The sequence below is a fragment of the Heptranchias perlo genome, unplaced genomic scaffold (genome assembly GCF_035084215.1).
Source record: "Heptranchias perlo isolate sHepPer1 unplaced genomic scaffold, sHepPer1.hap1 HAP1_SCAFFOLD_54, whole genome shotgun sequence".
NCBI lineage: Eukaryota > Metazoa > Chordata > Chondrichthyes > Hexanchiformes > Hexanchidae > Heptranchias > Heptranchias perlo.
The window spans coordinates 4,168,901-4,182,285 of NW_027139559.1; the positions used below are offsets into that span (position 1 = coordinate 4,168,901).

The 13,385-nt window shown below is 43.7% G+C and overlaps 1 protein-coding gene across 1 annotated transcript; it reads left to right on the plus strand.

The window, feature by feature from the left end:
• The first annotated feature begins 995 nt into the window (after positions 1–995).
• Positions 996–12,456, plus strand: LOC137315185 (probable G-protein coupled receptor 139). The gene is made up of 2 exons (XM_067980064.1): positions 996–1,062; positions 11,480–12,456. Exons 1-2 carry the CDS (start codon positions 996–998, stop codon positions 12,454–12,456), a joined length of 1,044 nt encoding a protein of 347 aa, XP_067836165.1.
• Positions 12,457–13,385: the final 929 nt, after the last annotated feature.

Below are 13,385 nucleotides of genomic sequence, written 5' to 3' on the forward strand. Positions count from 1 at the left end.
ATTCTATTCCCAACCCTCACTGTCTATCGATGTCCGGCATTCAACCTGTTCCCTGCCCTCATTTTCAATCGATATCAGGTCAGCAGTCTGTTACCAGCCCTCACTTTCTATCGATGTCCGGTCTGCAACCTGTTCCTCGCCCTCACTCTCCATCGATATTCGGTCATCAGCCTGTTCACAGCCCTCACTGCCCATCGATGTCCGGTCATCAGCCTGTTCGCTGCCCTCACTGCCCATCGATGTCCTGTCTGCACCCCGTTCCCTGTCCTCGCTGCCAATCGATGTCCGGTCTGTAGCCTGTTCGCAGTCCTCGCTGCCTATCGATGTCCGGTCTGTAGCATGTTTCCTGCCCTCATTATCTTTTGATGTCCGTTCTCCAGCCTGTTCCCAGTCCTCAATGTCTACACATGTCCGGTCAGAAGACTGTTCTCAGCCCTCAATGTCAACCGATGTCCGGTCAGAAGACTGTTCTCAGCCCTCAATGTCTATCGATGTCTGGTCAACTGTTTGTTTCCTGCCCTCAATATCCCACTTTAATCCGGTAACCACAGTTAAAGAGGACCCCACATCCCAGAATTGAGTAGAACAGCCCTGAGAAGGACACTCTAACATTTGAAATTTAATTACTGAATGAACACAGCAGAGTGAAGGACCTCACCAAAACAATATGAGATCGAGATGAAGGAACAACATCATTGCTCTCAGAATACAGCTAATAATTTTCATTAGTTAATTAATATTATCAAAATTGTGCAGTCTTTGGGTTTTCCAATTCAATCCCAGCACTAAATGTATTCTCTCACAATAGGGACTGAGATCGGCTGTAGCAACCTGTTTGTTCAGATAAGTAAAACTAATTTGAATGATGCTGCAACCTCAAGTCCCCAGTGATATACAACAGGATATAAATTGAAGGCTCTGGGAATGTATCGCCTCAGAGTTTAAATCAAAGAGATTGCTTGCAGCACGAAGGGACAGATCACTTCACACTGAAAATGGGTGCAACACTTTACAGCGTCGAGAAAATATATTACATGATCCTTGCCGTCATTGGTGTGCCTGGTAAGCGAATATAACCATTTAAGTTGTGTGAATCTCTGAGTGAGCTGTCCTCTGGTTTTACTCTGTAATTGATAAAGTTATATGCTGGTCTAGTGGTGAGCATTACACAGTTAGCGGTACAGTGATATAATTTCAATAAATCAGATGTCATATTTGTTCACGATCCTTACCTTATCTCAATATAAATATTTCAGCTGAAGTCTCATGGTTAAGTTACAGGATCAAATTATTACCTTTAGTGGATGGTTGTGGAAATTTGAAGCTGCATTCACTGCTGTCAAATGTCCGGGGATGTTTATTACTGGGAGCGTCTGTCACTGCAGAATTTTACTGAGTGTGGGTCACTAACTGGAGTGAACACCTGACCCCAGTGACCAATTATTACTAGGAGTGTGTGTCAGTGTAGAATTGTACTGAGTGTGGGTCACTAACAGGAGTGAACACCTGACCCCAGTGATCATTTATTACTGGGAATGTGTGTCAGTGTAGAATTGTACTGAGTGTGGCCCACTAATCGGAGTGGGACACCTGACCCCATTTACCATTTATTACTGGGAGTATCTGTCAGTGTAGAATTGTACTGAGTGTCCGTCACGAATCGGAGTGGGACACCTGACCCCAGTGATCATTTATTACTAGGAGTGTGAGTCAGTGTATAATTGTACTGAGTGTGGGTCACTAACCAGAGTGGAACAACTGACCCCAGTGACCATGTATTACTGGGAGTGTGTGTCAGTGTAGAATTGTACTGAGTGTGGGTCACTAATCGGAGTGGGACACCTGACCCCAGTGACCATGTATTACTGGGAGTATCTGTCAGCGTACAATTATACTGAGTGTGGGTCATTAACCGGAGTGGGAGACCTGACCCCAGTGACCCTGTATTACTGGGAGTATCTGTCAGTGTACAATTATACTGAGTGTGGGTCATTAACCGGAGTGGGAGACCTGACCCCAGTGATCATTTATTACTATGAATATCTGTCAACTGTTTATCAATGTTGGTCCTAAGAAACACTTCTTCGTGTCAATACTAAAGTTCCCCGATGATACTCCTGATTCTGATTCCTCTGGTCTTGAAGCATTGATGCATCTGTGAATTTTGTCCTCACTTTCCTTCTCCCTCGATTTATCTTATCTGGTGCTGCTCGGTCGCATCGGTGATGCCTAATTTTGAGCCTGAAGAGACTGCCAAACTATGTCTGTATTTCACTCAGTGATCTAGGGAGGGTGCAGACTTAGATTGGGTATTAATTCCTCCTTTCTCAGAAATAATCCTCGAGTCATACCTGGACCTCCAATATTCACTATCATTCCGCTGCCTTCATTTAACCTCCTATTGGGCTTCAGTATGAATGATGTTGTTTTATTGCCTAGAATTACGTCGAATCTACAGCGCAGGGACAGACCATTCGGCCCAAGAAATCCATGCCGGTGTTTATAATCCACACGAGCATCTTCCCTTCCTATTTCATCTCACCCTATCAGCATATCCTTCTATTCATTTCTCCCATATGTGTTCATTTAGCTTCCGCTTAAATACATCTATTCTAGTCGCCTCAACGACTCCAATCTGCCATATTGCGGTCTACACACAATCCTTTCAAAATCCTGAAATCAGACCAACCAGAAGCAACCGGCCAAGGTAAACCTGTCAAATTTCTGCCTAGTCTCGGTAATGAGATAAACTGTCTGAACACAAGTACACTTTTACACTTGCACGCTAACCAGTCACACGCTAACCATTCACACCCTAACTAGTCACACGCTAACCAGTCACAGTCTAAACATTCACACGCTGACCTGTCACACGCTAACTAATCACACGCTAACCATTCGCACGCTAACCAGTCACACGCTAACCAGTCACGCCCTAACCAGACACACGTTATCCAGTCACAGCCTAACCATTCACACGCTAACCTGTCACACGCTAACCAGTCACACCCTAACCATTCACACGCTAACCTGTCACACGCTAACCAGTCACACGGTAACCAGTCACACGCTAGCCAGTCACACGCTAACCAGTCACAAAATAACCAGTCAAATGCTAACCAATCACAACCTAATCATTCACACGCTAATCAGTCACACGCTTACCAGTCATCAGCTAACCAGTCATAGCCTAACCATTCACACGCTAACCTGTCACACGCTAAACAGTCACACCTGAACCAGTCACAATCTTAACCAGTCACACCCCAACCGGTCACAACGTAACTAGTCATATTCTAACCAGTCACATTCTAACCAGAAACATTCACACATCACTCATCTCCATCCAGCTTCATAGAATCAAAGTGAATACAAACCTGATAAAGGCGCAGAATCCCAAAGACCAAGCCCCTTCCCATTAAGTCCAACTGTACAGAACCACAATGAACAAACCCCTTCCCATTAACTCCCATTGTACAAAATCCCAAATGAACAAACTCCTTCCCATTCACTACCGCTGTAGAAAATCACAGTGAACAAACCCCTTCCCATTAATTCCCACCGTACACAATCCCAATGAACAAACCGCTTCCCATTCGCTCCCACTGTAGAGAATCGCAATAATTAAACACCTTCCCATTCACTCCCACTGTACAGAATCACAATGGCACAAACCCGTTCCCTTTCACTTCCACTGTGCAGAATCATAATGCAACAAACCCCTTTCACATTCACTCGTACTGTACAGAATCCTAATGACCAATCACCTTCACATTCACTCGTACTGTACAGAATCCCAATGACCAAACCCCTTCCCATTCACTCCCACTTCAACCATTCCAATGACCAACCCCCTTCCGATTCACTCCCACTGTACAGAATCACAATAACACAACATCTTCCTATTCACTCCCATTGTACAGGATCACAAAGGACCAAACCCCTTCTCATTCACTCGAATTGTACAAAATCCCAATGACCAAACTCCTTCCCACTCAATCCCACTGTACAAAATCAAAATGACCAAACATCTTCAAATTCACTCCCATTCTATATATTCCCAATGAACAAACCCCTTCCCATTCACTTCCACTGTACAGAATCCGAAAGGACCAAACCCCTTTCCATTCATTCCCACTGTACAGAATCCCAATGACCAAAACCGCTTCCCATTTGCTGCCACTATACAGAATGCAAATGACCAAATCCCTTCCCATTCACTCACACTGTACAGAATTACAAAGACCTAACACCTTCTGATTAACTCCCAATGTAGAGGATCCCAATGACCAAACCCCTTCCCATTCACTCCCACTTTACAAAATCCCAATGTCCTAACCCCTTCCCATTCCCTCAAACTGATCAAAATCCCAATGACCAAACATCTTCCCATTCATTCCCACTGTACAGGATCCCAACGAACCAAACCACTTCCCATTCACTCCCACTGTACAGGATCCCAAAGGACCAAACCACTTCCCACTCACTCCCACTGTACAGAATCCCAAAGGACCAGCCCCTTCCCATTCACTCCCAATGTACATACTGTCAATGACCAAACCACTTCCCATTCACTCCCGCTGACCAGAATCCCAATGGGCCAAACCCCTTCCCATTCATTCGCACTGCACAGAATCGCAATGACACAACACCTTCCCATTCACTCCCACTGTGTAGTATCCCAAAGGAACAAACCCATTCCAAATCAGTCCCACTCTAACGAATCTCAATCGACCAAACGCCTTACCATTCACTCCCACTGCACAGGATCCCAACGAACCAAACCACTTCCCATTCACTCCCACTGTACAGGATCCCAAAGGACCAAGCCACTTCCCACTCACTCCCACTGTACAGAATCACAAAGGACCAGCCCCTTCCCATTCACTCCCAATGTACATACTGTCAATGACCAAACCACTTCCCATTCACTCCCGCTGACCAGAATCCCAATGGGCCAAGCGCCTTCCCATTCACTCGTACTGCACAGAATCGCAATGACACAACACCTTCCCATTCTCTTCCACTGTAAAAAATTCCAATTACCAAACATCTTCACATTCACTCCCACTGTACAGAATCCCAAAGGACCAAACCCCTTCCCATTCGCTCTCACTCTACAGAATCCCAATAACCAAACCCCTTCATATTCACTCCCAATATACAGAATCCAAATATGTCAACCCACTTCCCATTGACTCGCAATGTCCAGAATCCCAATGTGTCAAACCCCTTACCATTCACTCTCTTTGAACTGAAAGTCAATGGACCGAAGCGCTTCCCACTCACTCCCATTATATGGGATACCAATGAGTGAACCCTCTTCCCATTCACTCTCGATGGACTAAACCCCCTCCATTCAATGCATTGCACAGATTCCCAATGGCATCAGAATATCAATTGAACTGCACCAGCTGAAACAAATGTTAACTATTTACGAACAGATAAACAGCAGGACAGCAGTTTTACAGTATTCAAAGTTTGTTTATAATGACTTATTCTTTCTCAATGTATAGTTACTGCAAACACTTTAGTTGTGTTGGTGCTGATTAGTCCCTTTGCCCCGATGCGGCCCTGACAGTTTGTGGGTCATGACTGTTCAAATTTATGACCTTGCTTTTCCACAGGCTGAATGTTGGTCTGTGGTTATTGATTCGCCCACTCGTGTAACTGATCAAGGTTTAATCAACCAGTTCTTATACTTGATTCAGAGTCTCCACACATGCAACCTGCACCGATCCATGCCCTTAGCTCAGTGAGGTATGTTCCTGTGAGGAGAGACACGTATTACTGAAGAACAAACATATTGGGTTTCCATAATACAGAGATCTGTCGGGGGCAATAAATAATAAATTAGTAAACTCTTCATAGTTAAATAAATAGTGCACTGCTTCAATAAATTAATCACTTCAATATCTGCAACATTATAAAATGACTGGTGACTGTGATCAACTAATACTCATGGTGTTTAATGACAGGTGACTGTGATTAACTAATACTCATATTGTTTAATGACTGGTGACTGTGATTATCTAATATTCATGTTGTACAATGACCGGTGAATGTGATTAACTAATACTCATGTTGTCTTATGACAGGTGACTGTGATTAACTAATACTCATGTTGTTTAATGACTGGTTACTGTGATTAACTAATACTTATGTTGTTTAATGACAGGTGACTGTGATTAAATAATACTCATATTGTTTAATGACTGGTGACTAATTAACCAATATGCATGTTGCTTAATGACAGGTGACTGTGATTAACTAATACTCATGCTGTTTAATGACAGGAGACTGTAATTAACTAATACTCATGTTAGTGAATCACAGTCAGCAGTCATTAAACAATACTCATGATGTTAAATCAAATTGTTCAATTATTATTTGAGATTGCTCAGTTGCTCTCGTCTCAGATCTCTCGCCCTTTTTCTGGATCTGAATCTTCATCCATTGTTTCGTTCTGACCCGACGCTCCGAGGACATACGACACTTCGTTCCAGATTTTCATTTTAAAAATTAGAAAAATGGAAAATTGGAGCAGGAGTATTCCATTCGACCTTTCGAGACTGTGCCGCCATGCCATATGATCATGGCTGATCCTCTATCTCTACACTATATTCCTGCTGTTTCCCCTTGCCCTTTGATGCCTTTTGTGTCTGGAAGTCTATCGAGCTCATTCTTAAAGATATTCATTGACTTGGCCTCCACAGCCTTCTGTCGTGGAGAATTTCACAGTTTCACCACCCTCTGAGTGAAGAAATTTCTTCTTATCTCAGTCCTAATTGTCCTATACCATACCCTGAGACATGCTCCGTCTCGTTCTAGACCCCCCAGCCAGGGTAAACATCCTCCCTGCATCCATTATGTCCAGCACTGTCAGAATTTTATATGTTTAAGTGAGATTCCCTCTCATTCTTCTAACCTCGAGTGAATACAGGCCGAGTCGACCCAATCTCTCCTCATACGACAGTCCTGCCATCCCAGCAATCAGTGTGGTGAACCTTCGCTGCACTCGCTCTATGCAAGTATATCCTTTCTTAGGTAAGGAGACCAAAACTCCATTCAATACTCCAGCTGTGATCGCACCAAGGCCCTGCAAAACTGCGGTAAAACATCCTTGCTCCTGTACTCAAATCATCTTGCAATGAAGGCCAACATACCATTTGTCTTCCTAACTGCTCGCTGCACCTGCATGTTTGCTTTGAGTGACTGGTGTACAAGGACACCCAGGTCTCTTTGTACATCAACATTTCCCAATCTATCACCATTTAAATAATACTCTGCCTTTCTGTTTTTCCTTCCGACGTGGATAAGTTCACATTTATCCACATTACACTGCATCTGCCATGTATTTGCCCACTCACTCAACTTGTCTAAATCGCCTTGAAGTCTCCTTGCATCCTCCTCACAACTCACCTTCCCACCTAGTTTTGTGTCCTCACCAAACTTGGAAATATTACACTTGGTTCCCTCATCCAAATCATTGATACACATTGTGAGTAGCTGGGGCCCAAGCACTGATCCCTGCGGTACCCCACTAGGGACAATCTGCCACCCCGAAAAACACGCGTTTACTTCGACTCTCTGTTTCCTGTTTTTCAAACAATTTTGAATCCATGCCCTTGATTACCCCCAATCCCATGTGCTTTAATTTTGCACACTAATCTCTTATGTGGTACTTTATCAAAGGCCTTCTGAAAATCCACTGCATCTCCCTTATCGATTCTAACAGTTACATCCTCAAAAAACTCCAGTAGGTTTGTCAAACATGATTTCCCTTTCATAAATCCATGTTGACTTTGTCTAATCCCTTTGATATTTTCTAAGTACCCTCTTATCACATCCTTTATGTCAGAATCTAACATTTTCCCCATTACTGATGTGAGGCTAAGCGGTCTGCAGTTCCCTGTTTTCTCTCTCCCTCCTTTTTAAAATAGTGGGTTTACATTTGCCACCCTCCAATCTGCAGGAACCGTTCCATAATCTATAGAATTTTGGAAGATAACAACAAATGCATCCACTATTTCCATGGCTACCTCTTCTAGTGCTCTGGGATGCAGGTTATCAGGCCCTGGGAACTTGTCGGCTTTCAGTCCCATTCATTTCTCCAGCTCTATCTTTTGACTAATACTAATTTCATTTATTTCCTCCTTCTCACTAGTCCCTTGGTTCCCTAGCATTTCTGGGAAGCTCTTTCTGTCTTCTTCCTTGAAGACAGAACCAAAGTATGTGTTTAATTGCTCTGCAATTTCCTTGTTCCTTATTATAAATTCTCCCGTTTCTGACTGTAAGGGACCTACATTTGTCTTCACTAGTCTTTCTCTTTTTACATACTTGTAGAAGCTTTAACAGTCCACTTTTATGTTCCTTGCAAGTTTGCTATCATACTCTATGTTTCCCTTCTTAATCAATCTCTTGGTCCTTTTTGCTGAATTCTAAACTGTTCTCAATCCTCAGACTTGCTACTTTTTCTGGCAACTTTATATATTTCTACCCCTTTCATTCCTTCTCTCAGGTCCGAAGACCAGTAAACTTGTGCTCCCCTCAAACTCACAGGGGATGGGATCATACCTGCCAGAGAGCAGACACCGAAAACTTACCCACAACCTTCCCCCGCTCGTATATTTGGGGGGCCTCACTTCTAGTCTATTGGTTCAGTTTCTTTTACTTACTGTTCCGCTCAAACTCCACGCCCTCTCATGATGTTTTATTTTACTTCACTTGCATCTATTTCCTTTAAACAATGCACGATCAGTTTTTTTTTACACATTGAAATGACAAGACCTTGCTTTCATATACAACAAAAATATTCCCCATTTTGGGCAGGGTCCAGGGTTAGGACGCTAAACACAGCGACTCTGGGCTGGGAAGGAAGAATCGTCTCAGGTTCCAGCTCATGATCCTTGTGCAGTAAATCTGCCGCAAAGTGCAGGTGTATGGGGTGAGAACACTAGGATATGCCCACACTCATATAATTACTGTCCGAGATGAGGAGAACACAGATAACACCACACGCTCAGAATTACTGACTGAGACCAGGACAACACGGGATATCCCCACATCCTCCCTGCCTGGCCTCACGAGAACACTGGAACTTCCCCAAATTCACATGCTTATTCTCTGTGCCCAGCAGAACGCTGGGATATATCCACACTCACATCCTTACTGTCTGTGCTCAGCCGAACACTGGGGTATCCCCACACTCACACAATTGCTGGCTGTGCACAGGAGAACACTGGGATATCCACAAGTTCCACAAGCCCACTGCTTGTTCCAGGCGAGCAGTGTGATATCCAACACTCACATACTCACTGTCTGGGCTCAGGAGAACACTGGGATATCCCCACGCTCACATACTTACTATCTGGGCTCAGAAGAGTACTGGGATATCTTCACACTCGCATCCTTACTGACTGGGACCAGGCTGGACAGGTGGAAGGAGTATCAGTGGGAGAGCATTTTGGTGGTAGTGATCAAAATTCAGTTAGTTTTAGTATAGTCATGGAAAAGGATAAATATACAACGGGAGTAAAAGTTCTCAATTGGGGAAAGGCCAGTTTTACTAAGCTAAGAATTGATTCAGCAAACGTGGACTGGAAACAGCTATTCGAAGTAAATCAATGTCAGAGAAGTGGGAGGCATTCGAGTGGCCGAATCAAAGGGTTCAAAGTAAACATGTTTGCACAAAGAAAAAGGGTGGGGCTGCCACATCCAAAGCCCACTGGATGTCAAGGAGCAGGCAAGGTAAGATAGGGCAGAAAAAGAAAACTTATGTCAGACACCGAGAACTCAATACGACAGAAAGCCTTGAGGAGTATAAAAAGTGCAGGGGTGAAATTAAAAAAAGAAGTTTGGAAGGTAAAGAGAGGGCAAGTAAAATCAAGCTATTTTTGTGACTGGACGGCTGTTTCCGGTGGGGTTCCGCCGGGCTGAGTATTAGGTCCCTTGCTTTTTGTGGTATATATTAACGCTTTGGACTTAATGTAAGGGACATGATTCAGAAGTTTGCGGATAAAGCAAAAATTGGCCGTGTGGTTGATAGTGAGGAGAAAAGCTGTAGACTGTAGGAAGATATCAGTTGATTGTTCAGGTGGGCAGAAAAGTGGAAAATGGAATTCAATCTGGAGAAGTGTGAGGTAATGCATTTGGGGAGATCAAACAAGGCAAGGGAGCACACAATAAATGGAAGAATACTGAGAGGCCTAGAGGAACAAAGGGACCTTGGTGTGCATGTCCACGAATCCCTGAAGGTAGCAGGACAGATTATTAAAGTGGTTAAGAAGACATATTGGACACTTTCCTTTATTAGCCGAGGCACAGAATAAAAGAGCAGGGAGGTTTTGCTGGAACTGTATAAATCATTGCTTAGGCCACAGCTTTAGTACTGTGTAGGGTTCTGGTCATCACATTACATGAAGGATGTAATTGCACGAGAGGATTTACGAGGTGGTTGCAAGAACTTGGAGAGTTTTAGCCATTAGGAAAGATTGGATTGGGTGGGGTTGTTTTCTTTTGAACAGAGGAGGCTTAGGTGAATACATTTATGGGGAGCCGAGATAAAATGGAAAGGAAGGACCTATTTCCCTTTGCAGAGAGGTCAATAACCAGGGGGCATAAATTTAAACTAATTGGATTGGACGGGAGCTGAGGATTTTATTTTTTCACCCAGAGGGTGGTGGGGGAACTGGAACTCACTGCCTGAAAGAGTGGTAGAGGCAGAAAACCTCAACTCATTTCATAAGTACCTGGATATGCAATTGAATTGCCGGAACCTACAGGGCTACGGACCAAGTGCTGAAAAGTGGGATTAGGCTGGGAAGCTCTTTTTCAACCGCCATAGAAACTGTGGCACAAATGGCCTCCTTCTGTGCCGTAACTTTTTCTTTGTTTCTATGTTTCAAACACTGCATTACCCTCACACTAACATACTCACTGTCTGGACTGAGGAAAACACTGGGATACGCCTAAACTCACATACTTACTGTCTGGGCTCAATGAACACTGGGATATCCCCACACTCACATACTTACTTTCTGGTCTCATGAAACACTGGGATATGCCCACACTCAAATACTTACTGTCTGGTCTCAGGAAACACTGGGATATGCCCACACTCACATACCTACTGTCTGGTCTCAGGAAACACTGGGATATGCCCACACTCACATACTTACTGTCTGGTCTCAGGAAACACTGGGATATGCCCACACTCACATACTTACTGTCTGGTCTCAGGAAACACTGGGATATGCCCACACTCACATACTTACTGTCTGGTCTCAGGAAACACTGGGATATGCCCACACTCACATACTTACTGTCTGGGCTCAGGGAACACTGGGTATCCCCACACTCACATATTTACTGTCTGGGCCCAGGACAACACTGTGATATCCCCACACTCACGTACTAACTGCCTGGGCTTAGAACACTGCAGTATTCTAAAACTCATATACTTACTGTGTGGGCTCAGTCACGGAGAATGGCCCGTTGAGTTTGAGCAGTAATTTCCAATCCCTTTTCCTTCTTATTCTTACAGTTAATTTAATTGCGATTGTGATCCTATCCCGGGGAAAGTGCGGTCTCTCCACCTGCACCACTCGCTATCTGGTTGCGATGGCAGCGGCGGATCTACTGGTCATTATCACTGAGGTAGTATTAACTCGGATCAATTATTATTATTTCCCAATATCTTTCCTGGAGATCACCCCTGTGTGTAGTGTTATCGCTGTTCTGACTCGTGCAGCCATCGACTGTTCTGTCTGGTTCACCGTCACTTTTTCCTTTGATCGATTTGTCGCCATCTGTTGCCAAAAGCTGAAAACTGAATATTGCACCGGGAAAACTGCGGCTGTGGTTTTAGCGACAACCTGCATTCTGCTCTGTTTGAAAGACGTTCCCTTCTACGTGACAATTGAACCTGTTGAGATAATCGACAACTTACCATGGTTCTGTAATTTAAAAACAAGCTCTTTTACCGAGCCCGGATGGGTGAGCTTTAACTGGATTGATACGATTTTAAACCCATTGCTCCCATTCACCTTAATTTTGTTGCTCAACGCCCTGACAGTCAGACACATTTTAGTGTCCAGTCGGGTTCGTAAGGGACTGAGGGGTAAGAGCAAGGGAGACAATCGCAATGACCCAGAGATGGAGAGTAGGAGGAAGTCTGTGATTTTACTCTTCACCATATCCGGCAGCTTCATACTTCTGTGGCTGACAACTGTTGCAGATTTCTTATATTATAACATTGCAGGAACAAGTCCCCTAGATTATAATGATTCTTTATTTACCCTTCAACAAGTCGGATATATGCTTCAGAATTTATCTTCCTGCACAAACACATTTATTTATGCGGTGACTCAGTCCAAATTCAGAGAGCAGTTCAAAAGCGCGGTGAAATATCCTGTGACCTTAATTACCAAATTAATTAATTATAATAATAACTGAGCCCAGCCCAGGAGTGATACTGCCTGTTTCCAGTCAATTAATCTCATATTTATCCGTGGTCTTCCCTCCCCTGAATTGCAGCAAGAATCGCTCGTGACCTAGGATGGGCCAACCATTGTGTTTAGGCGCATCACTCTTTTGATCGACAGGTCCGCCATTCTGTTATTTGCTAACGTCACTCTTTTGATTGACAGTTGCGCCATTCTGTTTTGGGGCGACTTCACTCTTTTGATTGGCAGGTCTGCCATTGTCTTTAGGGAGACCTCACTCCTTTGATTGACGGGTGCTCCATTGTGTTCGGAAGACCTCACTCTTATGATTGACAGGTCCGCCATTGTGTTTAAGGAGACGTCACTCTTTTGATTGACAGGTGCACCATTTGAGTTCTTCTGCAAAGAGTCCGTTCCGCCATTTCGTGGAGCAATTCAAATCGGAGCTTCCAGAGTGAGGCCTTCTTCAACAGGCAGACAGACAGGGCTGGGCTTTAGTCTAGAGGATGTGGGATGTAGTTCAGAGAAATGTTTCTGCAATATTTGAAACAAAACAACAGTTAAAAAATAACAATAATGAAAAAAAACTGAGGGAATTTTAACCCAAAATATGAAGATTTATTGCGCAGTAAAACTCCTTACCTTTCAACGGATTATTTATAATTCTGGTTTTATTAAAGATTCCTGAAGTTATTATTTCTTTTAACTAACAGGGCCGCTTACTTCTCAGCTTTTTCTCTCGTCTCTCTTGATCTTTTTGTATTTCTGATCAGTCTGTTTCTCTCCATCTGCCTCGTGTTCTCTTGTTTTTTTCCCTTCCGTACACCCTTCCCTGTTCCTCACTAAGTTTCTTTTCATATTTCCTCTGTGTTTACACCTCCCTTACTGTTTGGTGATTTTTGTTATCATTCTCTCACTCTCGGTCTTAGTCTGTCTTCT